Below are 24,634 nucleotides of genomic sequence, written 5' to 3'. Positions count from 1 at the left end.
ACTGCCCCATGCCGTTAGTTGCAGAGAAACAACACACACTTGGATGTGGAACAACAAATTGCTTGGAAGCCGACCATACAGTTCTGCGTTGTAACATCAAATTTGGCTCCGGGGCAGAATTCTTGCGAAATAATTGGCTATGTTCTCAAGCCAACGTCTCCAAAATAAATGCCGCTGTAATTTAGCCCGGGCCAGAAAAGGCAATAACTCTTCATTATGGCTTTGTACTTGCAGTCATTTGGCAGGGTCAAGACAATGGATGACTACTAAAGCAGCACTGTTGCTACTGTGGCTTACTTGCTTCACTCTCGCTCCGCTCCTCTCTTGCGTGTGCTGTGCTCAGTCCCAGATAGGCCAACCGAAGTAGGTCGGGCTGCGTAATCAGATTCGTCTGGCTTTGTGTCTGATGGATGAGTAGTAGGCTGCGGGGTTGAGCGGGGAGGGACACTCACTCTCACTCGAAACAAACAAATGTAGGGAAAGTTCAGGTCTTTGTCGGTCTGAAGTTTTTTTTTCCCCCCTTCACTTCTCTACTTTGCACAGCAGCAGCTGGGGCACACCACTCCACAGGGGAGTCAGGAGAGAGACAGCCTGAACTGTAAACAAAGTCTGCTTTCCGTTCATGGTTTTATTCTAATATTATTGCCAATATAGTATTTTAATGTGAATATTTGATTTTGTCGATTCATTGTTTTCTTATCTTCTGTCTGAAGTTTTTTTTACCCCTTCACTTCTCTACTTTGCACTTAGTGGCCTACTTCTTGTCTCCCCACTCCCCCTTGCCCCCTTGTTAAATTCCTACAGGGATCTAACCTGATCTAAGCCATGGATACTACCTCGTCCCTCAAGAGCACCACTATAGCCATCCAGAGCCTGTTCAGCTATGTGGAGGAGGAGAACCTTCCGGCCGTCAGAGCACACCTGGACAAGTTCAGTCAGGTGGACAGCAGAAGCGATGTACGTACTCCACTGTACTGTAGGATGGGATAAAAAAGGGTGGGATTATATGGATGACATGACATGCTGACCTTTGTAGATCCAGTAGGCTCATTTCGATCCATAAGTAGTGTGCATATTTTTGAAGTCCATAACACACGTAACACTGTGCGTTTTATGACAATGTAATTCTGCATAATATTCTATGGCATGTAGTTTTCTTTGCAGATCTCATTCTCCTAACATCCCCTCATCTCTCATACATGTATCTATTTCAATTCAATGTTTAGATTTGGTTTAAAATAACAATCCCTCACCAAGTAAGATCACAGAAAAGTTATATTGCAAAATGCTTATACTAATGTAGTAATCACACAAAAAAAGGTTGCTGACATTGTTAGTAGTAATACAATATGGATAGACGGGTGAAGGCAATGCTGCAGTCCCATACAGTATGAGTATAAGTCACTGACCTGTTACTGCCTCCTCTGCATGGGACAGAATGGCATGACTCCTCTGATGGTGGCAGCAGAGCAGGGCAGCCTCGAAATCGTCCAGGAGCTCATCAGAAGAGGGGCCAACGTGAACCTGGACGATGTGGTGCGTACTGTACACCAACTCACACTTAATAAGGCATTAAAGGGACACTGTGCAGGAAATGGTCAAAAAAGGTACTGCAACTATGCTGCTCATTGAAACTGGGTTGACTATCACCAAATTTGATATTTACATGAAAGTTTACTAAGTAATAAACAAATATTTTCTAGTATGGTCCAAGTAGAGTCATTTTTGCAGCTAGAAATGGCTATTTTCGGAAATTCAAAATGGCGGACCATGGAGAAGATCCCCCTTTTCATGTATGAAAAGTGCAATTTTCCCAGTCATAATGAATACTTAGAATTTGATGGTGGTGGTAAGTATTCATGAAAAAGGTAACATTAGTGATTGGGCAGCATGAATTCTGGAAATAAACAACTAAAAATCTCACACAGCGTCCCTTTAAGGCTTCAATAAGACTTGCTATCACAATGGACATCGACATGTATTCACTTTGTAAACAACTCACATGAATGTGACTCCATTTCCATTTTACCAATGATTCCAGAACATTCTTAACTTGCTTTGCAATTTTGCATTGGTAAATTGATTTTAAGTTAGTAGTTGTGGTACAGTATCTCAAAGTCTGCATTAAGGCATAATCGGCATGTAATGTCCTTTTAGATTACATTAAGCAGACACTTTTATCCAAAATAAATGAGAGTCTGTTGATGCCTAACAATTACTTACTGTCACATTTGACTTGTAATTACATAGTAAAGAACTCATGTTAAATGTGACTCAATGAATTTATTTAAGAAAATAATTGTAAAACATTTGACCACTGACGTCAACTCAGAAGATGGCTCACTTTTGCTTCATAGTGGCTGTGGTACAGTAACTCGCAGTCTGCATTAATGCCTTACTATTACTCGCTATCACAATTGACATGTACTGTAATTACCTCGTAAACAGCTCACGTTTACTACTTAATTTAAAAACATTGCTGACTTGTGCATTATAGTAGGCTTCTGGTGTTGAATCATATGTACTTACTGATGTGGTGCTGGCACCAGTTGAGATTAGGACACATTTCACCACAGCAGCCGCAAAACGTGCTGCCACAAAACCCAAAGCTTAGCCTAACTGCAGACAGACCACAATGGAGAGACCTTTGTTCTAGACACTTATCCGAGTAAAGTCTTACCTACGGTTTAAGCAATGACTCATGCCCCAAATATGTTTGTTTTGTTCCTGGTGTGAAGAATTTTGCCGATTCCTGGGTCTTCTCACAGTATGCTGCTGATGTTGAAACCGCACTGAGTGTATGATTTTTTTTTTGCTCTGTGATTAGAGGTGCTCCGATTGCTCGGCAGCCGATCATGCTCGGCCGATAATGGCCAAAAATAGCCTGATCGGTGATCGGAAAAACATGCCGATCAAAAAACCGATCCAGAGATATTAAATTCCTCACGCAACCATTTCGCCTACACCTGGCGCTGCCTGCATGTAGCCTAGGTGCTGGCTCTGCACAGCTGCTGCACCAAAATAAGGCATCTTTACTTGTCTTTAACTTTTTGGAATTCCCTCCTTCATTTTCACCATTTATAATCATATCTGCATCAACAATGATCTGATTTTCCGATCCATGCGCAGTTTACATGACGCTTGTAATTTGTGAATGACGTGTCAGTCTCGCCATGTTCACTATTTTGAGTTACAGCCTGTCAGCACGCAACAACTAAACGTTTCCAAAACAATCATCAACTGTATTGTTTTTAAAGTTGTAGCCTAATGGACAGCCAGGCCATTAGTTTTGTAGTTGCTGCAACACCAAACAGCAACTAGGGAGAATGGACGGTGAAACTCAATGAGTCTGTGCAGGGAATTCTACATTCTATGACAGTGTTACAGAGAAAGAGCTTTCCTCGCAGACACGCTGTGTTGTGCGTGTTCCCTGTTCTTTCAAGTGAAGTTTTTTTTTTCTTGTTTTGTGTATGTAGAATCTCAAGTGTTTCAGTCACAATGTAATTTGCGATAGACTACTTCTCGCCCGTTAGCCATTTTACGTTATAACCTGTGTAGTTGCCTCGGTCAGCACGCGACAAGTTCACGTTGTCCGCACAAGCATGCCAACGTTATTGTTTTCAAAGTTGTAATTGACAGTCAGTCGATTAGTTTGATAGTCGCTGAAACGCCAAACGGCGACAGAAGTGAGAGGGAGAGAGCAGAACGGTCGCGGAGCACTGCAGCTGTGGACAGTGAGTGACAGAGAGGGGAGGGGCTCTCCTCACGAGGCTGCTCATTTAAAGCGACAGGGTTTTTTTCTCGTATGCAGAAGACGAGAGACTGAGATCCAGGTGTCTGAGCTTCAATTCAATCTCAAATAGTTAAGTAATTATATGCAATAACTTATAAATTGATGTAATGTTTCAGTTTCAATTCAATCTTAAATAGTTTAGTAATTATATGCAATAACTTATAAATTGATTAATACTGTAGACTTACTTGTAGGCTATATTACCAACACTAGTCTTGAAAGAGCTGAAAGAATAATAATAATAATAATAGCCTAATAATAATAATAATAGCCTAATAATAACAATAATAATAATAATCATAATAGTAATAGCCTAATAATAGGCCTACATTGTGAAAGCGACATGTGCAAATTAAGATTGATTGGTTTATGGGCAGAAATATTCAATAAGGATAATTAATAGGCTATTAAAAAAATAGGAAATAATTTCGGTGATCGGCAATGATCGGTGATCGGCAGATAAAGATTTTTGGTGATCGGTATCGGTGATCGGGCCAAAAAATGGTGATCGGAGCACCTCTATCTGTGATCTCATTGCGGTTTAGCTCTTAATTGGCAGGCAGAGGTGCAACCTGGGTAAACAACCGGGTAGCAACCTGTTGAGGGCACGTCAAACAAACACCCGCGCACACACCACCAACACACATTCACACAATTATAGCCCTGGAGCCTGGAGTGCCCACAGACAACCAGTCAAGGAATCGCTCTCCTTCCGTTCACATCACTCTTATTGCTTCGCTAGTCTTCGGCGTCTGCGTTTTACCTCTTTCCTTTTAAGTGGATAAACAAAGTTATTGTCATAAAACAGCATCCATGAGCACTTGGTATGACCAGCTGGTAGGTACCGATTGATTTCACAGGTCCATGTGTTGGCTTTCATGTGTTCAGCGCACATCAGCTTTTAGCATAGTCATTGTGATGTTGCCAGCCTGGATGGTGGTGGTACAGTACTGTAGTAATGTTATTTGTGCCATTTCCCTGTGAACAGGACTGCTGGACTGCACTGATCTCGGCGGCCAAGGAGGGCCACATAGATGTGGTGAAGGAGCTGCTGGCCAACAATGCCAGCCTGGAGAACCGAGACATGGTGAGACCATAGACTGTCTATCTACTCCCAATGGGTGAGACCCACTGCACAGGAACATTCTGGAATATTCCATGTTGCCAAAATAATGGATCTTGCGACTATAGTTATTACTCAAATACTTAATGTGTTATACTGAAGGGGTATAAAACTTTATTTTTTGGGTTAAACAACAATGCCAGCCTGGAGAACCGAGACATGGTGAGACCCCACTCCACAGGGATATTCTGGAATATTCCATGCTGCCAAAATAGACAAGACATCTCACAACTAAATTTACTGAAAAACTTTATGTGTAAGGGGTATAAAATGTTAATTTTTGGGTTAAATATACAATTTTGCTTTTGTAATATAGGGAAAATCAGGAATATTCCATGCAAAATGCAAAATAAACAAGACAGCTCGCAACTATATATGGTATTTACTGAAATACTGCAGGTGGTACGCCAAAGGGGTATAAAACTTTATTTTTTGGGTTAAACATAAAGTATGTTTGTTTTTGTAATCATTCTTTGTCATTTTAAAATAAACTGTACATAGATATCACATGAAGATACTGTTCCCTCCTGTTTTGAGGCCAGCTGTGGTTAAATAGATTTTTAGAGATCCTTCACCCATTAGACATGGAACAGATCTATGCGATGGGATTACATTTCCCGCAATATGATTTCTCCACTTCCGTGCTAATTGAGTTGACTGCTGAGGCTGTGCCTGTGCCTGGCCTGGCTGCAGTGCCTCAGAGCTGCAGCTCTTACTGCACTGTGCTCCCTCCGAGTAGAGTTCCCGCTCGGAAATTAATTGTGTTGATGCTACATGGCTAATGTAATGTGACCACATTCCTGTTATGCACCGGATACACAAATTGAAAAGAACACAAACGCCATTCTCGTGGATACTCCAATTCCCAAAGTCATGTGTATTGTCGATAGCAATTTTTGTGGAAAAGTCTCAAACCCTTGACGGGTTTGTGTGGGTGTGTACGTGTTTGTAATGACCATGTCAGAGTATGACATTATAGTCATTGTTGCCTAGTCACTTTTTGGGGGTTGAGGTGTGGTCGCTGGCTGCTCTGGTGCCAGTGTGTCGCGCTCGCTGTGGTAAAAATAACCGGCTTGCCTTGCCATGAGTTATGGGTCTGCCTGCGTTCATGTGTTTTGGTGTGGAGCTCTCTCCGTTCAGACGCTGAAGAAGGCTTAGGCCGAAACGTCTGTCTGTCAAGCTAACCCAGTAGATTAAAAGCACAAGAATTACACCCAAGAGTGCAGCTTTTTTACTAAACATGAACTTTGCTGTTTGCTCGCACCCAAAGACCTTGTAGGAAACAGTAGGGAGTTGAGCGCACTTTCCAAAAAAAAATGTGTGTATACTCTTCCAGAGCTCTCCATGTAGGGCTGTAATGGTGGAGGATGATCCAGTGTTATTGGACATGTGGAGAGTGTTATGACAGGCACTGACGCCGGTGTGAGCTTAGCAGGGTTTCCCTCAGCACTTGGTTGTCAAGGTGGCCACCCGCCATGACTATAAACACCTTCCACGTTGACTACAGAAAACATCAACATTTTCTATTACGAATTGTATTTTCCAAAGTTGCTTTTCAAAAAAATGTTTAATTCTATATATTGTGGGGAATTCAATATCATACTTGAAATTAAACTATTACACAACATAGCCTTTCCAAGGATGACCATCATTTGTATCTGATAGATAGCCGCTAACCCCCCACGCACTTTCACTAACAAAATATTTAGCAGGAAACACTGCTTAGTGTGAATATTTATCTCCATTCAAAGGTTTTGTATAATGTGTGTGTGTTTGTGTTTTCACATGTGTTTGTGTCTGTGTTTGTCTGGGCATGTGTGTGCATGTGTAGGGAGGATGGACTGCCCTTATGTGGGCTGCCTATAAGGGTCGGACAGAGGTGGCCAGACTGCTGCTGGAGAAGGGAGCCAACCCCAACATCACTGGCCAGGTGCATATCAGCACACACGCCTCTCTTGATACACTCTTCCTCTCTAGCTATTCAGATACAGCTATGGATAGAATATCTCTATTCTATTCTATTCTATTCTATTCTATTCTATTCTATTCTGTTCTGTTCTGTTCTGTTCTGTTCTATTTTATTCGATTAATAAAATGTATTCTATTCTATTCTAGTCTAGTCTAGTCTAGTCTAGTCTATTATTTTCTATTCATACATACCAGATATTCAGATGTGTTTTTTTTTAATTGAAGGGAGCCAAGACCTAACTTACTTCATATGTCAGGAACATATGATTGAGCAGAAGTGTCCTCCTCTTAGGCCTGTTTTCCATACAGCCATAATGATTCACAACAGCAGCTTCTTCTTTTCGATGAGCAATATTCCTGCTCTTGTCTAAAAACAGCGAACACATGATGCATGAGATGGCAGATGATCCTATTGGAAATGTTTTTTTCCTTTCCTAGAATTCAGCTATATAAGTAGATACAATTGTAGATAGTAAATCTGTGGATGGTATTCTGTATGTAGCAGATATTTATTTTATTTTATTTTTTAAGATAAGATATTTTTTTGGTCTTTTAGTCTTTATTATGGACAGGACAGTACAAGAGGTAGACAGGAAGCGAATGGGGAAAGAGACGGAGAGGGGTCGGCAAAGGACCCGGGCCGGGAATCGAACCTGGGTCAGCCGCATGGCAGGCGAGTGCTCTACTGGATGGCTACGGCAGGGCCTCAGAGGTGTTTAAATAAACACGCTGTCCTGAACTAGATTCCACTCGTGGATAACATCTTGAGATATTCAGTTCAATGTGAGTGAAATGAAATGCTATCACCGTGCTGAAACCATTAGCCATGCAGTATTAATAGAGCGTTTGAGGGACATGCCGAAAACTGAAGAGAGTAAAGAATATGCCCTTGAGCCTGTGTGTGTGTGTGTGTGTGTGTGTGTGTGTGTGTGTGTGTGTGTGTGTGTGTGTGTGTGTGTGTGTGTGTGTGTGTGTGTGTGTGTGTGTGTGTGTGTGTGTGTGTGTGTGTGTGTGTGTGTGTGTCCGTTTGTGTCCGTTTGTGTGTGTGTGTCCGTTTGTGTCCGTTTGTGTCCGTTTGTGTGTGTGTGTGTGTGTGTCCGTTTGTGTGTGTGTGTGTGTGTGTCCGTTTGTGTGTCCGTTTGTGTGTCCGTTTGTGTGTCCGTTTGTGTGTCCGTGTGTGTGTGTGTGTGTGTCCGTTTGTGTGTGTGTGTGTGTGTGTGTGTGTGTGTGTGTGTGTGTCTCCGTCCTCTGTGGGGCGAGCAGTACAGCGTGTACCCCATCATCTGGGCAGCGGGGCGAGGCCATGCTGAGATCGTCCGTCTTCTGGTATATCACGGGGCCAAAGTCAACTGCTCTGACAAGGTGACCACTAACCCTCACCCACCAACCAACAACCCCCCGCTCTAGAGCACACATAGTGTACACCATCAACTCTCACAACTAGCACAGATGGGTGTTTTTTGCGTTGTTTTTATTGAAATAAACAACGAAGCTTTAAAGCTCTTAGTGATTTGTATACTTAATTACTTTATTTACTGAGCAATAGTTTACCTTTGTGAACAACACATAATTCATTTCATTGTGCACTACTTTATGTTGTATGTAGTGCTCTGTTGGTATTCATGTCATGCTTGTTCTGAAGTGAGATGTGACCCTGTGACCATGTGGTAGAGAGTATGGCACCACCCCTCTAGCCTGGTTCTCGTGCATTTTCGCCCAACTTTGTGAGCAGCGTGAGAACCAGGTTATCACCCCTCTACACCACTGCCATTTTTATTAAGGCGAGAATAGTTGCATGTTTCCAAAGTTTTGTGTTGGTATTTATGTAATGATGAAGTGAGATGTGACCCTGTGACCATGTGCTTGGCAGTATGGCACAACCCCTCTGATCTGGGCAGCCAGGAAAGGCCACTACGAGTGTGTGACTCACCTGCTGGAGAACGGAGCTGACGTCGACCAGGAGGGGGCGGTAAGGAGGACACTCTCTCCATCTCTCTCTGTCTCTCTTTCTTTTTGTCCTTCTCTCTCTCTCTCTCTCTCTCTCTCTCTCTCTCTCTCTCTCTCTCTCCCTCTCTGTCTTGTTGTCTCACTGTCTGCACTGTCTGTCTTTCTTTCTCTGTGTTTGTCTGACTCTACTGCTAAAGCATTTTTATCCACACAAATCACAGCACATTAAATGAATAAATACTGATATGAGCTAAATCTCTCTCTCTCTTTCTCTCTCTCTCTCTCTCTCTCTCTCTCTCTCTCTCTCTCTCTCTCTCTCTCTCTCTCTCTCTCTCTCTCTCTCTCTCTCTCTCTCTCTCTCTCTCTCTCTCTCTCTCTCTCTCTCTCCGTCACATACGCAGATAAAACCTCTCTCGCCACTCTTTTTCATGATGCGTTATATCAGCATGGAAACACTTGCGGACACAGTGTAGACTCAAATGCCACTGTAATATGCGATATCATTTGTCAAATACTGTTTTACTAAATATTCCCAACTGTGTCTAATCAGCATGGTCTACTCTAGCTTGTTATGGAAAGCTCGAAAAATGCAACTCAGGACAGCAGGGATTACAAGTTTTTTGTGTCAGGCACTAAAAGCTCCCTGCGGCCTCATCAACTCTTCAGACAAGTTGATGCATAGGCTAAACATATGCTTCCATGTGGGCAGATTGCTTTTTATCAACTTTTAAACCCATTGTAACTTTTTTATGACAAGCAATGCAGAATATACCCTGGCAAAACTTGCATTAGTAGCCAAGTCAAACTGTAAAGGTTGCCTGATGGAGTGCTATAGCAACATGCAACATTCATTAGTAATAACTTTGTATTTGGCCTCGCTAAAGATTGATGTGTGGTGGCGCTGTGAGATTGCAAGGCCCTGTCAAACGTACGTGTTTTGTTGTTTTCCCATTCAGTGTACTGTCACGTGCTACCGCACTGGATTGCGTTTCTCGAAAGCGTTGTTGCAATGCAATTTCCCATTGGCAACCTAGTTAGTTGCTAACTGGTTAGCAACGATGCTTTTGAGAAACGGGGTCCTGAGTTTTGGGTTCTGCTGTGTTGTGTTTAATGCCACGTCTCTGTTGAAAAGCTGAGAAATATTCAACTTTTGACGGACCCAGTAATCCCACCTCCGTCGCACACATACTCACTGTTGTCTGTCTGTCATACTTTGATGAATGCAATGGAATGTGATGGGACCGTAACCTCCCTGTTTCCCGCCCGACCTCTCAGAACTCAATGACCGCACTGATCGTGGCGGTGAAGGGGGGCTACACGGCGGTGGTGGAGGAGCTGCTGAAGAGGAACCCCAACGTCAACATGACTGAGAAGGACGGCAACACCGCCCTCATGATCGCCGCCATCGAGGGACACACCCAGATCGTCCAGGACCTGCTGGACACGGGGACCTACGTCAACATACCAGACCGGGTAAGATCTGCTAGTGATTGGTTATGATTATATCCTCTTTTGAAAGTCGCTTTGGTTATAAAGTGTCTGCCAAATGCAATGTAACATGTAATGTAAGATGAGGAAAGCAGGAGGGAAGGGGTTGAACAATGAGTCATTACTTACAGTATGTATTGGATCAGGGGCACTTTCAAATTACTTTGTCCCGGGCTCTGCAAAAGCTGTCAGCGGCCCTGCATATGACATGACCAAATGTTAGCGATTGAGTGAAATCAGAGTGAAATTCGAAACCTTTCGGGTAGAGGGAGAATGAGAATGATTCTGATTTCTTTAGACACACACAAAGCCATTCACACTGACTTGGTGCAACTTGATGCAACTGTGTCATCATCTCTTACTGTAGGCTGATCTCCCAGGTGCCTCCATTGTCACACCCCTCACCTACCTAGCTCCCAAGATGGCGTTCACTTCTCTCAGTCCCTACAGACTTCACCACTCAACACTCTCATACACTGTCTGAAGGGAAGCAGATGGAACGTGACGCCAAAGTGATGATTTTCATGCCTCCATGTCAAAGTGTTCTGATGGATCATCGTGAAAGTATTGGCCTCCAAAAGTTCATCAGTTCATGTACCTTTTACTGTATACAAAAAGGCAAACGAGATTTGGTCAAAATCCAACCCCCCTTGCCCCCACCAAGAATCTCCGACCATACAGACAGAAAACCGAATGCACCCTACACATTTGGTAGGCGGAGGCATGATAACTTTTGCATAACAACTCGTGTGTGTGTCTGTGTCTGTGTCTGTGTCTGTGTCTGTGTCTGTGTCTGTGTCTGTGTCTGTGTGTCTCTCTGTGTGTCTCTCTGTGTTTTTCTTTTTTGCAGAGTGGAGACACAGTCCTGATCGCAGCAGTGCGAGGAGGCCATGTGGACATTGTGCGAGCCCTGCTAAACAAATATGCTGACATTGATGTCAGAGGCCAGGTAAGAGTACCCGCTCCGTAGCTGATCTGAGATCTGTGTGTTATCCTCCTGACCACTCTTGAGTTATGATAGATTATGCGTCGCTGTTCGGCGAATATGCTGACATTGATGCATCAGAGGGCAGGTTTAGCACCTCTCTGCAGCTGTTCACAGATCTTTATGGCAATATGTGTATGTGCAATCTTGACTCTTTTTAACAATAATAATAATAATAATAATAATTGATTTGTATCGATGCATCGATCCTATGGCTGACGATTTAATCGTGGGGCATTCTTAAGTGTCGAAAATAAATATATTGCTGGCACCTGCCCAATGCCCTAGCTCCATAACATAATAGAAGTGGAAAAGTAATAGGAACAAAATCGAATTGAATCGTTTTTTATCGTGTGGCATTCTTAAGTATTGAAAGTAATCGAATCGCTGCCTTAAGAAATTGATATCATATTGTCATGTAGGCTGTGATTTACACCCCTTACTGTGTGGTGATATTGTGTTGTATTTTTTGTGAATTCCATTGTCTGCTTAGCACTTCATTTTGACACCATTTTAATAAATCCTCAGAATTGTTGCTAATGTACTGTACCTGGAGATCGATGGTCCTGCATAGTGATCCATCATCATGGCGTTTGTCTTTCTCAGGATAGCAAGACTGCTCTGTACTGGGCGGTAGAGAAGGGCAACGCCACCATGGTCCGAGATATCCTGCAGTGCAACCCTGACACTGAGGCCTGCACCAAGGTGAGCCCCACCATCTGCTTACTGTCCACACACACACACACACACACACACACACACACACACACACACACACACACACACACACACACACACACACACACACACACACACACACACACACACACACACACACACACACACACACACACACACACACACACACACACACACACACACACACACACACACACACACACACAGTGTCTGGAGCCAGAACACAACCGCTTCACAACACAGAGACAACACAAGTGTTGCAACACTGTAACAATGCTTACTGACATCAGAGCTGCACCACACAGCCGTCAACTGGCAATTACATTCACTGATATAATATTATAGACCTTGGCAACAACACTTATGGAGCCAGAACAGAATAACACAGAGAAATGAGTAACAATGTGAAAAATGAGAAAACAATGTGAAACAATGTGAAAAATGTTTTAAGGAATTATATTAGGTTATCACGTCATAAAAAGGGGCTGTGAATTCAAGTATCAACTTTTAAAGTAGGCTCAACCTTGAGTACTCTTGATTTCAAATCAACTAGTAGACACAACTAGTAAGACCGTTATCAGAATTATACTTGCAATTAGTAGTCTCAACAGTTAAATAATCAGTCACGACTCTGATAACATGACCTCAAAACATACAGAATGCCTTACCATACCAGCACTTTGGACAGCTACCTCTGTTGTATTTTAAAGTGCTTTATAAATAAAATTGACTTGACTTGACTACCAATGTATAGTGCAGAGATGTGATGTGTGCATGTATGTACAATCACACACTGGAGCCAGTGTCCTTGTTTTGTTTCATCAGGACGCTGAGACTCCCCTGATCAAGGCCACCAAGATGAGGAACATTGAGATAGTGGAGCTGCTGCTGGACAAAGGAGCTAGGGTGTCGGCTGTGGACAGGGTAAGATGCCAGGCTAGTGCTCCAAGAACACGGTTAAAGGAGCACTTCTGCCAACTTCAATATGCTGTTGTATTGCCCACGCTACCCTAGACTACTCGGTGGTGCTGCATTTTTTGTCTCTGTCCTTTCCGAAATCTGGGCTATTCTAATGGGGGCAGAGTTTGTTTACATTAAAAACCTTCCTAACAGAGACCTGCCACAAATATTATCCCAAAGGGTATCGCTGTTTGCTTGTTGTCTGCTGATGTTGCATAGCCTTTTGGTGTTATTGGGAATAAATCAAGAAGTTTAAAAAAAAAAAAAAAAAGTACATACATACGTACGTCACTGGTCTGGCCCACTTAAGATCGAGTTGGCTGCGTTGTGTCCCCTGCCTGTACCGAAATGAATTTTACCCCCATGATCTAGTGTGTTCGATCAATTTCCTTACCTTTCAGCCAGCAGCTGATCCAACAGGATATTACAGCATGACACCTTCAAGTTAAACGATAGTTCAAAGGTCATTTGCCAGTGTTTAATGAAAACGCATGCATATGATGGTATTGTTGATATTACATTTTTTTAATATCCTGATAACGTTATGACATTGTAAAACGCCTCCTGTGTTCAGAAAGGAGACACAGCCCTCCACATAGCCATTCAGGGCCGTAGCAGGAAACTGGCCGAGCTGTTGCTAAGGAACCCCAAAGATGGCCGCCTCCTCTACCGGCCCAACAAGGAGGGAGAGACCCCCTACAACATCGACTGCACCCACCAGAAGAGCATCCTCACCCAGATCTTTGGAGCCAGTGAGTGGAATGTAGTGTGTGCGTGTGTGCGTGTGTGCGTGCGTGTGCGAGCGCGTGCGTGTGCATGTGCGTGCGTGTGTGTGTGCGTGCGTGCGTGCGTGCGTGCGTGTGCGTGCGTGCGCCCTGTGTGCATGCATGCGTGCGTGTGCTTGTTTGTGTGTGTGTGTGTGTGCGCGTGCGTGCGTGCATGTGTGTGTGTGGGTGGCATAGAGAGCATGACACCAAACCGCTAAACTCCACATCACTGCAAACTGTTGATGTTAAGTAGCACTGTAGTGCAGTTCAATTTGACAGGATGAGGCCTATGTATATTATTCGGAAAAGTGGGATTGTAATATTGGGTATTATGTTTAAATGTATGCAGATATATGTAAAATTGTATAAAACACTTATATACCCATATTATTAAAGTTTCATTACACCCTGTTCTATTCTGTATTAAAAGTGGAATGACGATGCCTATTTTATGCAGGCCATCAGCCACAGAGTGACACATCATTGAACCCCATTAGGGCTTACAGAATGAGGTTATGAATAGCAATGCCTCTCTGCATGCGTAACGTGTGTGTGTGTGTGTGTGTGTGTGTGTGTGTGTGTGTGTGTGTGTACGCCTGCTTGTGCGCGTGTGCGTATGTGTGTGCGCGCGCGTGTGTGTGCGTGCTTGTATGCGTGCGTGTATGTCTGTGTCTACGTCTACGTGTGTGTGTGTCTCCATCTCTTCCCTGCCTTCCCCCTTGTGCCCCTCTCCCAGAGCATCTGTCTCCATCGGAGACGGACGGGGACATGTTGGGCTACGACCTGTACAGCAGCGCGCTGGCCGACATCCTGAGCGAGCCCACCATGCAGCCGCCCATCTGCGTGGGGCTCTACGCCCAGTGGGGCAGCGGCAAGTCCTTCCTGCTCAAGAAACTGGAGGGTAAGGGGCCTGGTATTATGGTTTTTATTACTGAGCAGGGCTCTAAATTAACCTTTTTCTATCACCATCCAAAATGGCTTGGAGTTGTTAATCTTACTAGCCAAACACACACTCACAAATGTTTTCTACCAGCCAAACACAAATTTCTCCAGCATTTGGCCAGTTGGCAGGTGTTAGTTTAGAGCCCTGTTACTGTGTATTTCTCTTCTGAGCATCCTCTCTCCCTACCAGTACATCTTTCTGTACTTGAGTATTGATGACGCTAAGATCGAAATCAGAACACATTTTTATTCCCAATTCATGCAAAAAAAGTATTTCCTGCTTAAGAAGCTGGAGGATAGGGGCCTAGGATTATGGTTTCTTATTACTCAGTATTTATCTTCTGAGCGTCCTTTCTTCCTTCCCTGTCTCTTCCTACCAGTACATCTTTCTGTATTTGAGTATTCATGACGCTAACATCGAAATCAGAACACATTTTATACCCAATTCATGCAAAAACTCCTTCCTGCTCAAGAATGTTAGTAATATTAGTATTTATCTATGGAGTAGCAATAATATTAGTATTTATCTCCGTTTATAAGTATTTTTGCATTCTTGAGTTCTTCGTTTTAATTGTTGAGTTCTTCTAAGATTTTTTCTTCTGTCATTCATATTTTATTCTCTCTTTCTTGATCTCTCTAATTCACACATGCTTTCAGTCTTGTCTAATTGCTTGTGTCTCGCTGTCTCTCATATTCTCACATGCTCTCTTTCAGTCGCTTTCTCTGCCTTTCTCCTTTTTAATCAGTTTCTCACAGTATCTTTTTCACACCTGATGTTCTTATATTTCCCCAGTCACACTTATAAAAGTAAAGCATTGATTGGCCTTTTTGACTCACGATTCAACATCTTTTACTAATGCCATACAACACTGTCTAGAAAAAAGATTTTTATTTAAACACAGTGAGAAGTCGAGACAGTTATCAGAAGCAACCCACTTGATTATATGTTTTTCCTGATAGGATTTGTTGGAGTGCCATGGTCTCTCAATATGTTTACATATTCTTTCCTATGTCTGTGTCTGTGTGTCTGTGTCTGTGTCTGTCTCTGTCTCTGTGTCTGTCTGTCTGTCTGTCTGTCTGTCTGTCTCTCTCTCTCTCTCTCTCTCTCTCTCTCTCTCTCTCTCTCTCTCTCTCTCTCTCTCTCTCTCTCTCTCTCTCTCTCCAGACGAGATGAAGACGTTTGCTGGTCAGCAGGTGTGTCCCCTGTTCCAGTTCTCGTGGCTGGTGGTGATCCTGACTCTGCTGCTGTGTGGCTCGGTGGCCTTCATCCTGGGCTTCACCGTCGACCCCAAGCTGGCCATCGCCGTCTCCCTCAGCCTGCTCGCACTCACATACATCTTCTTTGGTGAGATACAGCTCTCTCTTTTTTAGATGCGTCCTAGCATCTCTATAAGAGGGTATGTCGGTCCGTCTGTCTGTCAGTCCGTCCATCCGTCTGAAATGCTTTCTTTAAATTGTAATTCCCTCCTGTGTCCACAAGGCGGAAGTGCAAAGGCAGACGCATCTTTGTCTGCCTGTCAGACTTGTTTACTTACTTACTTAGTCCTTGCTGTGCCTAGTGGCTCATAGGGCAAAGACAAAGGATCTCCTCCACACATCTCTGTTGTTGGTCTTTTTCACAATGGTGCTCCAGTTAAGCTCTTACTGCAGCAGGGGTCGCTGGCGACCCTATTCACTTGCTGAACATGCTTAACTACATCATAACAACATTGCTGTGACATTACAGAGAGCCATAGTGCTGCGCTAATGGGTTAAGGGATCTCTCCTTCATTTCGCTTTCAATGGTTCTCCTCCAGGTTGTCTCTTTTTTTAAAGAACGAAAAAAGGTTGTAGCCGAAGGTTTAGTGTTGTGACAAGGTTTCGCCCCAAACGGCCTTCCAGTGGTCACATGACGACACTCTCATCATTTTCTCTGGCATAAATACAGATTATGTGCACTGTAACATTGGAATGAAGTAGATAGGATTTATTTTGGCTATATGGTCCCTCCACGCCACTTGATTTCTCTGCCCTCACCCTTTACCTTTTCATCTTAACCATTGAATTACATTTTATTTTCATATTAAACATTGTATTGTGCAAGTATTTGTTATACTGTATTTATATATATGGGACTTTGTGTTTTCTACTGAATTTCCTTAAACATGATGAATATGAATGATTCTTGTGTTTGTTTACTTTCTCAGTGGTGATTTTGCAATTACCTTCCCTGTGCACTAGAGGGCAGCACTGCATTGACAATGTTCTTCATCAGTTTAGTGTTTCCATCAAGACTTGATTTCAAGACCCGTTCAATAGGATGTGATCTCTAACGGCTCCAATGTTCTTCACTGCTGTGTGCCCGTATTAGTATGAATTGTATTGTAGTATTCACAAGTTTAATTTAGTGTGTGTGTGTGTGTGTGTGTGTGTGTGTGTGTGTGTGTGTGTGTGTGTGTGTGTGTGTGTGTGTGTGTGTGTGTGTGTGTGTGTGTGTGTGTGTGTGTGTGTGTCTTTCTCTGTTTCTGCTTGTGTCTTTCTCTGTTTCTGCTTGTGTGTGTGCTGTAGTTGTGGTGTACTTTGGGAGTCGTCGTGAGGGTGAGAACTGGAACTGGGCCTGGGTGGTCAGCACTGGCCTGGCGCGCCACATTGGCTACATGGAGCTGCTGCTCAAGCTGATGTTCGTCAACCCTCCAGAGCTGCCCGAGCAGACCACGCGCGCCCTGCCCGTCAGGTGAACACACACACACACACACACACGTAACAGTGCAGACCACACGCGCCCTGCCCGCACACACACACACACACACACACACACACACACACACACACACACACACACACACACACACACACACACGTAACAGTGCAGACCACACGCGCCCTGCCCGTCAGGTGAACACACCACCTGCAATGTGATGGGGACACATACACATACACACACACACACACACACACACACACACACACATGACAGTGCAGACCACACGCGCCCTGCCCGTCAGGTGAAGGAGACAAAAGCCCTACAAATATATATATTTTTAAATGTTGATGAAGGTAATTATTGTTTTGTTTTCAAAATAATGTTATACTAAGCTTGATAAATGTACCTTACGTCATCGCACCATGAGCATTTCCATGTGCCTTAGTCTGTGGAGGTTGTCTAATGTCAAATCTGGAATCATTGCCACATCATACGAAACATGCATCAGTCATGTCCTTACACTACTGTATCAGTGATGCTCTTCACTTTTTTTGTCATCCTAATATATCACAATAATAATAATACATTTGTCAACAAATCACCCTTAGCATTCTCCCAGGTATTCATCTCAGCCTAATATGAACAGAAATCTGAATGAGTTTGAGGTATATGAAATGTGCATAAAAAGTTGCTTGAAAAGAGAAACAACTTTTCTTCACCAAGGCGCATAATAAAATATAGTTAAAAATGCCTTTATTATTATGACATGTCCATTAAGGACTTTAAAGTTGCCCACGCGTAGCGGCAGTTGAGCCTTATCCAGGGCATAGTGATACTGACACAGTGAAGTCTTTTGTTAAACCTAACCAAACATGAAATGTGTATGTTTGTGTTGTGGTTCAGGTTCCTGTTCACAGACTACAACCGTCTGTCGAGTGTGGGGGGCGAGACGTCTATGGCTGAGATGATCGCTACGCTGTCGGACGCCTGTGAGAGGGAGTTTGGATTCATGGCCACCAGGCTCTTTAGGGTCTTCAAGAACAACGAGAAACAAGGTACCAGGGATTATACTGTATATTTCGTGAATTCGGCAGTAGTACAGAAATATTATGAACTGCATTTAAAAGATGGGCATTATTTTCATCATTTTTATTGTCTGTAAGGAGCCCTTTGATGTCTTTAAATGTGCTATGTAATAATTGCACAATTTGTTTGTTTGTTTATTACATCTATAGATTAATTATAATTTATTATCATGGAGTATTCTTGTATCTAAGGGGTAGATTCGAGCTTCAAACCCCCCCATCTATTTATTCCCTCACTCTGCCCCTGTGTGCTCAACACAGTTAATTTTAGTAATTAGCTGATCTACTTAATGATTTGTGTGCTCATTAGTATCAGCCGGTTCAAAAAGTCAGTTTGATCAAATGTGTGTCAGGGTCTTCGTTTTCTGATACTGGGAATCACACATCTGTTTAATTAAAGTAATAGCACTTAATAAAGTGGTAAGGGCAAGAAGACATATGTGTTCAAGACATCAAACACCCCAACATATTTTCTAATATGAGAATCAGAAGTATGCTTACGTACACAAGCAATATGACTTCCGCAGATGTTAGCCTTCAGAATCAGCATTTAGGCATGTGGTGGTTCAGTACGCGAATAAGTATAACAGTTTCTTTGCCACATTATAGGTGTACCGTACGAGACAATATAAACATTAAGCACCAACGCTGTCATTTCCACACAAAAAACAAAACAATACACAACAATACACAGTACACCTGTGAGATTTTGGGGTCTGGGATGTTGTGCGTTTACATTTCTGTTTTGAGAATATATGAGAATGTGAATCGAGGAAAAATTAGAAATGATTTATTTATATTTTTTTTCAATGTGTCATGTAACAACTGAACTATATTATTATTATTATTATTATTATTGTTATTATTATCATGTCATCCTCCTCTCCTGTGTCCCCCTCTTGCAGCTAAGAAGTGGAAGAAGACGTGCTGCGTGCCGTCCTTCGTGCTGTTTGCCTTGACGCTGGGCTGCCTGGTGACGGGCCTGGCGCTGCTGGCCATCTTCCGGGCCGACTGGGAGAACGTGACGGTGACCAGTGTGCTGGTGGCCATGGCCAGCGTGGTGGGACTCGCCGTGCTGCTCAACTGCCGCACCTGGTGGCAGGTCAGGAGCCCACGTCTGTCTCGTCTGTCTTACCGGTCATCTGTCTGTCTACCTGTCTTGTCTGTCTACCTGTCTTGTCTGTCCGTCTACCTGTCTTGTCTGTCTGTTTACTTAAATATCGTTTCCAGGACAGTTAGGTTAATTTCTGTTTGCAGTTGTTTGTGTTCTGACCTTTTAAGATGACCTAAAGAAGCATGCCGAACCAGACTATTTATATTTATATATTGCAAATTGGTCTTTTTTTGTATTTTTTTTGTGTATTATCTTTACAGTATGTTTACACGTGTATTACTGCTCTCTGTGCATCTTGAAGGGATTCTTTAAATCTCATTATACTGTGTGCAATGACAATGAAGGCATTCTATTGTATTTTATTGTATTGCATTGTATTCTATTCTATTCCATTCCATTCCATTCTATTCTAGGTGGCCGACTCGGTGCTCCACTCGCAGCGTAAGCGGCTGCACAGGGCCGCCGACAACATGCACAAGCTGAAGAGCGAGGGCTTCATGAAGGTGAGGAGTGGAGGAGATGGGTAGGTCTGGGGCCAGATGTTTAGTTGGGAAAGAAAGGTTATCGGATGGCTATGGAACTGTAGCCAGATTATCATCGACTTTCAAATCTCTTTGGTACTTGGTCTGACCAAGACCATAACAATTAACGTTTCCCAAATGGCATGGTAGACCCGCCTCCCTAGGTTTGGTACTGGTTGACTGGTGTCCAAAAGTGGGTGGACTTCCCGTTTTTTCGGGAGATCAGAAACAATATTTTTATTGCTCTTGGCCTGACTAGAAGCAACACTGAAGGTGTTGTGTCACCAGGAGGGCGTGGCCTGGCAAATGGAACTGATCTCAGAGGAAGTTGCTGTAACATTTTAGGTCTTATGCAAGGCACTTGTCCTCAAGTTGCTCAAGGCAAGGGGAACTGTATTTGTTCTCATTGCTAAATGAGAGTATTAGCTGACTGAATAATGATTATGAAATCGTTGAACTCTTGACACAGCACAATGTATTATGCACAACGTCAGCAAAGAAATGTACTGTGCTGTAATGGCATGTAAGAAAGAAAACATTTATCAGAAAATGACCCAAATATAAAAAGATGACGGATAATACAACTTGAAAGTAATTTTTAGGACTAGTTTTTCGGGTCGGTGGTCGCCTGGCTCAGGTGGTAGAGGAGCCTATTCGGAACCAGAGGGTTGCAGGTTCAAGCCCCGCTTTGTCTGACTCCCATTGATGTGTCCTTGAGCAAGACACTTAAAGGATTTATCCGGAGTTGGAACAAGTTTGCCTGATTTTTGCATGTTTGGGATGAAATACAGTCACTCTAGAGCAAAATCAAGGCAAAAGGATGCGTTTTGAGAAAGTTTGATAATATCACGTTAGCCTCGTTAGCCATATCAGCTATGCAATATGAAAGATGCGGGCATCGTTTTTCGGCGGTTACACACATTTCAAAAACACAACATTTTAAAGTCTTGCACAGCTCAAAACAACGTCACACTTACCTCGTAATATGTTGAGGGTATCCACACATAAACCAAAGTGTCCAAAGTCCTTCATGTATTCTTGAAAGGTCTGCAGAATGTGTTTTGTGAAGCTACTACCTTGAGAATATCTAAATTACGGTCAAGACAACTATTTGACACTAAAGCCCACCAAGTAGATTGCCGAGTGCGTCGCACCATCAGCTGTGGTTACTCGCTATGGAAATAATCATAGCTGATGGTGCGACGCACTCGGCAATCTACTTGGTGGGCTTTAGTGTCAAATAGTTGTCTTGACCGTAATTTAGATATTCTCAAGGTAGTAGCTTCACAAAACACATTCTGCAGACCTTTCAAGAATACATGAAGGACTTTGGACACTTTGGTTTATGTGTGGATACCCTCAACATATTACGAGGTAAGTGTGACGTTGTTTTGAGCTGTGCAAGACTTTAAAATGTTGTGTTTTTGAAATGTGTGTAACCGCCGAAAAACGATGCCCGCATCTTTCATATTGCATAGCTGATATGGCTAACGAGGCTAACGTGATATTATCAAACTTTCTCAAAACGCATCCTTTTGCCTTGATTTTGCTCTAGAGTGACTGTATTTCATCCCAAACATGCAAAAATCAGGCAAACTTGTTCCAACTCCGGATAAATCCTTTAAGCCCAAATTGACCCCAGTTTCAGGGTGGTACCCTGCTGCGTGGAAGCCACGGCCACCGGTGTGTCAATGTGAGTGTGAAAGGGTGAATGTGAGGCATAAATGTAAAGCGCTTTGAGTGCTCGAAGGAGTGGAAAAGCACTATATAAATGCAGTCGTCCGTTTACCATTCAGTCTATTTAACATTTATAATTTTTGTTCAATGTTGTTGAGACTACGCAAGAATTTTTTTCCCACAAGCCATGCGCTTTTTAAATTCCTGAGACAACTTTTTTCTTTTACAATCATCATTCTTGACCTTTTTTTTCTCAATATTTTTCTTTTTTAAATTATTATTATTTATTATTACACACAGCATGGAGCAGTTGCACCCTTCATTTCACTCTCAATTGTGCCTGCACAAGAAAGCATGTGACTAATACAAATCTTGAATCTTGAATCTGGTTGTCCAGGTGCTGAAGTGTGAGGTGGAGCTGATGGACACGTTGGCAAAGGCCATCGACGGCTTCACCCAGAACCAGACGCGCCTGGTGGTCATCATCGACGGCCTGGACTCCTGCGAACAGGACAAAGTGCTCATGATGCTGGACACGGTGTGTATATGTGTGTGTGTGGGTGGGTGTTTCATGTGTGCGTGTGTGTGGGTGTGTGTGTGGGTGTGGGTGTGTGTGTGTGTGTGTGTGCGTGCGCATGCGTGTGCGTGGGTGTGTGTGTGGGTGTGGGTGTGTGTGTGTGTGTTTGTGTATGTGTGTGACTGCAGATGGGGGCGTGTGCGTGTGTGTGTGTGTGTGTGTATGTAATGTGTGTGTGTGTATTTAATGTGTGTGTGTGTGTGTATGTGTGTGTGTGTGTGTGTGTGCATCCTGTGTGTGTCCTCATGTGTGAAGAAGCATATGTCCATGCTTTTGTATGCGTTTCCTCTCCCTGCCATCGTTTTCCCAACCTGATGCCCCCGACCATGTTTTTCCATGCGGCCTCCGCCAGCGCAGATAATGGGAGAAGAAACAAACCCGAATACATAGATATTTATTCAGCAAACATATCAGTTTAATCCCATTAAATACAGGGCCAGCAGCCCGGCTGTATTTGCTTCCATTCCTCCTGCAAATAATGTGCTCCAAGGATCGAGGCGGGAGCAAGGCCGGATCTAGCCATTTTGGGGTCCTAGGCGAAATATAAACATGGGGCCCTCAAAAAGTATGATGTATGTATGTATGTATGTATGTATGATCATGTAGACATACAATTCTGTATTTTTGTGCTGTTTTTCGTGTTTTGTCTCATATATATCTTCGTTTTAGTGGCAAATTAAGATCAAGCCTACTTTTTTGTGTGTTTACCGCGACTGGTGTGACAGCTGGGGCCCCTATGGAGGACACATTTGGTTGGGGCCCTTGGCAATTGCCTAGGTTTGCCTAATGGAAAGTCTGCCTCTGTGCGGGAGAGAGGGAGAGACGGGGGAGAAAAGAGCATGTACACCATCAGCAGAAGAAGCAGCAGCAGTAGCAACCTCACAAATCACTTACCTCCCATCCCTTATCACCGCACAGCTTAATGGAGTTAGCCACGTGTGGGGAGAGGGGGGGGAAAAGTCCCTCTCGATACAAAATGGCCAGACAAGAGACACATTGATTGCCCATCTTAGAGGGCCCTCTCCAGGGCACAAAGAACATACAGTAGCTCGCAATGAACCAACAATCTCCTACTTCTCCGCTTTCCCACCCCCACATCAGGAAAAAAGTTTAAATTTCTTCCTTTTTCACTTTCCGCCACCCCCTCCCTCTTTTTTTCGAAAGCGGAGTAATATAATTTCCTTGAGCCAAATGTTATTATTTAGGAGCATAATCCTTAGGAGTTGGCAGCTCACTGTGTGCAAATGAAATCTTCAGGCTGGGTTGTGGGGAGGTGGGGGGACGTGGAGGGACGTGGGTTGCGTTGTAGTGGGGTTATGGTGGTGGGGTTATTGCTGTGCCTGCAAGTGCTTGTGAAAAGCCTCCTTTGTAGACACAATTAGCCACGTCCCGCTAAAATCCTGCTCGTTTTTGTTTCTCTCTCTCTCTCTCTCTCTCTCTGGCTTCTGATATGGAATTATGTAAAATTGAATCTCTCCCCCACCTCCACAAAACCAAACATTTTCTCTCACAATTTAACACCTCGAGTTCCGATGATGGGCAGGAATGCGAATGCTGAGGGCAGAAATCCGAGGAGAAGAGACTGAGAGAGGAGGAGGAGGAGGGGGAGGAGGAATAGGAGGAGGAGGAGGAGGAGGAGGAGGAGGAGGAGGGGGAGGAGGAATAGGAGGAGGATTTATGACTGGATGCAGGTGGTGATGGGGCCGGGGACCCTTTTGGCATGGCCGGTAAACAAGTGGCGGCGTAACCCAATTACACCCACGACAGGCCCGTTTTGGGCTGTTTGACAGGCACTGTGCTGTTCCTGGTAGACAGTGAGCTGTTGAGGGGGAATGGGGGGAGAGAGAGAGAGAGAGAAGGGAGTCTGTCAGACACACAAATCAGTGTCCTGTGACAGACTGAGATGCACGTCCGTTCGTCGGGGCGCTGCCGGCTGCCGGCTTGGAAAGTCCCAACAAGTTGCAGAACATAACGTAGCACATGACTATGCCCCCTATACACAGCAGTACTGAACGAACTCACGCAAACCAGCAACCAGAGGCATCCATCTGTGGATGTGGTCAGAGGCAGAACAATTGTATGCAGGGCCCCAGGGCAAAACACTGATGGGGCCCCCCACGCAACCTGCTAAAGTCATAATGGGCACCACACCACCAATACGGGAGGGGAGGGCCCTGGGCCCAGGGGCAAATGCCCTGCTCGCCCCACCTGTAGCTCTGCCCCTGGTGCGTGTGTTGGCTTCCAGAACAGTGAAGCAGCAGAAAAAGCTGCCACACAGCTGAAGCTGCTGATCCTGTGGTCATCA

General features: G+C 43.8%; 1 protein-coding gene across 2 annotated transcripts in view; it reads left to right on the top strand.

Annotated features, from left to right (window-relative positions):
• The window catches only part of kidins220a (kinase D-interacting substrate 220a), a 104,905-nt gene that overhangs the window by 6,385 nt on the left and 73,886 nt on the right, over nucleotides 1–24,634 (top strand). Inside the window, exons 2-19 of one of the 2 annotated variants that reach the window (XM_063184131.1) lie at nucleotides 805–957; nucleotides 1,438–1,536; nucleotides 4,782–4,880; nucleotides 6,748–6,846; nucleotides 8,148–8,246; nucleotides 8,755–8,853; nucleotides 10,107–10,304; nucleotides 11,170–11,268; nucleotides 11,911–12,009; nucleotides 12,829–12,927; nucleotides 13,538–13,715; nucleotides 14,467–14,631; nucleotides 15,838–16,017; nucleotides 17,220–17,385; nucleotides 18,259–18,410; nucleotides 19,346–19,542; nucleotides 19,968–20,057; nucleotides 22,150–22,290. In XM_063184131.1, coding sequence (XP_063040201.1) covers nucleotides 826–957; nucleotides 1,438–1,536; nucleotides 4,782–4,880; nucleotides 6,748–6,846; nucleotides 8,148–8,246; nucleotides 8,755–8,853; nucleotides 10,107–10,304; nucleotides 11,170–11,268; nucleotides 11,911–12,009; nucleotides 12,829–12,927; nucleotides 13,538–13,715; nucleotides 14,467–14,631; nucleotides 15,838–16,017; nucleotides 17,220–17,385; nucleotides 18,259–18,410; nucleotides 19,346–19,542; nucleotides 19,968–20,057; nucleotides 22,150–22,290 — 2,391 coding nt within the window. In that variant the 5' untranslated portion in view covers nucleotides 805–825. Of the gene's footprint in view, nucleotides 1–804; nucleotides 958–1,437; nucleotides 1,537–4,781; nucleotides 4,881–6,747; nucleotides 6,847–8,147; nucleotides 8,247–8,754; nucleotides 8,854–10,106; nucleotides 10,305–11,169; nucleotides 11,269–11,910; nucleotides 12,010–12,828; nucleotides 12,928–13,537; nucleotides 13,716–14,466; nucleotides 14,632–15,837; nucleotides 16,018–17,219; nucleotides 17,386–18,258; nucleotides 18,411–19,345; nucleotides 19,543–19,967; nucleotides 20,058–22,149; nucleotides 22,291–24,634 lie in introns of those variants that run through there. The other variant, XM_063184130.1, reaches the window with a different exon arrangement.

This window comes from Engraulis encrasicolus, chromosome 19 (assembly GCF_034702125.1).
Source record: "Engraulis encrasicolus isolate BLACKSEA-1 chromosome 19, IST_EnEncr_1.0, whole genome shotgun sequence".
Classification (NCBI taxonomy): Eukaryota; Metazoa; Chordata; class Actinopteri; order Clupeiformes; family Engraulidae; genus Engraulis; species Engraulis encrasicolus.
This window is presented reverse-complemented; position numbering and strand designations above follow the sequence as displayed.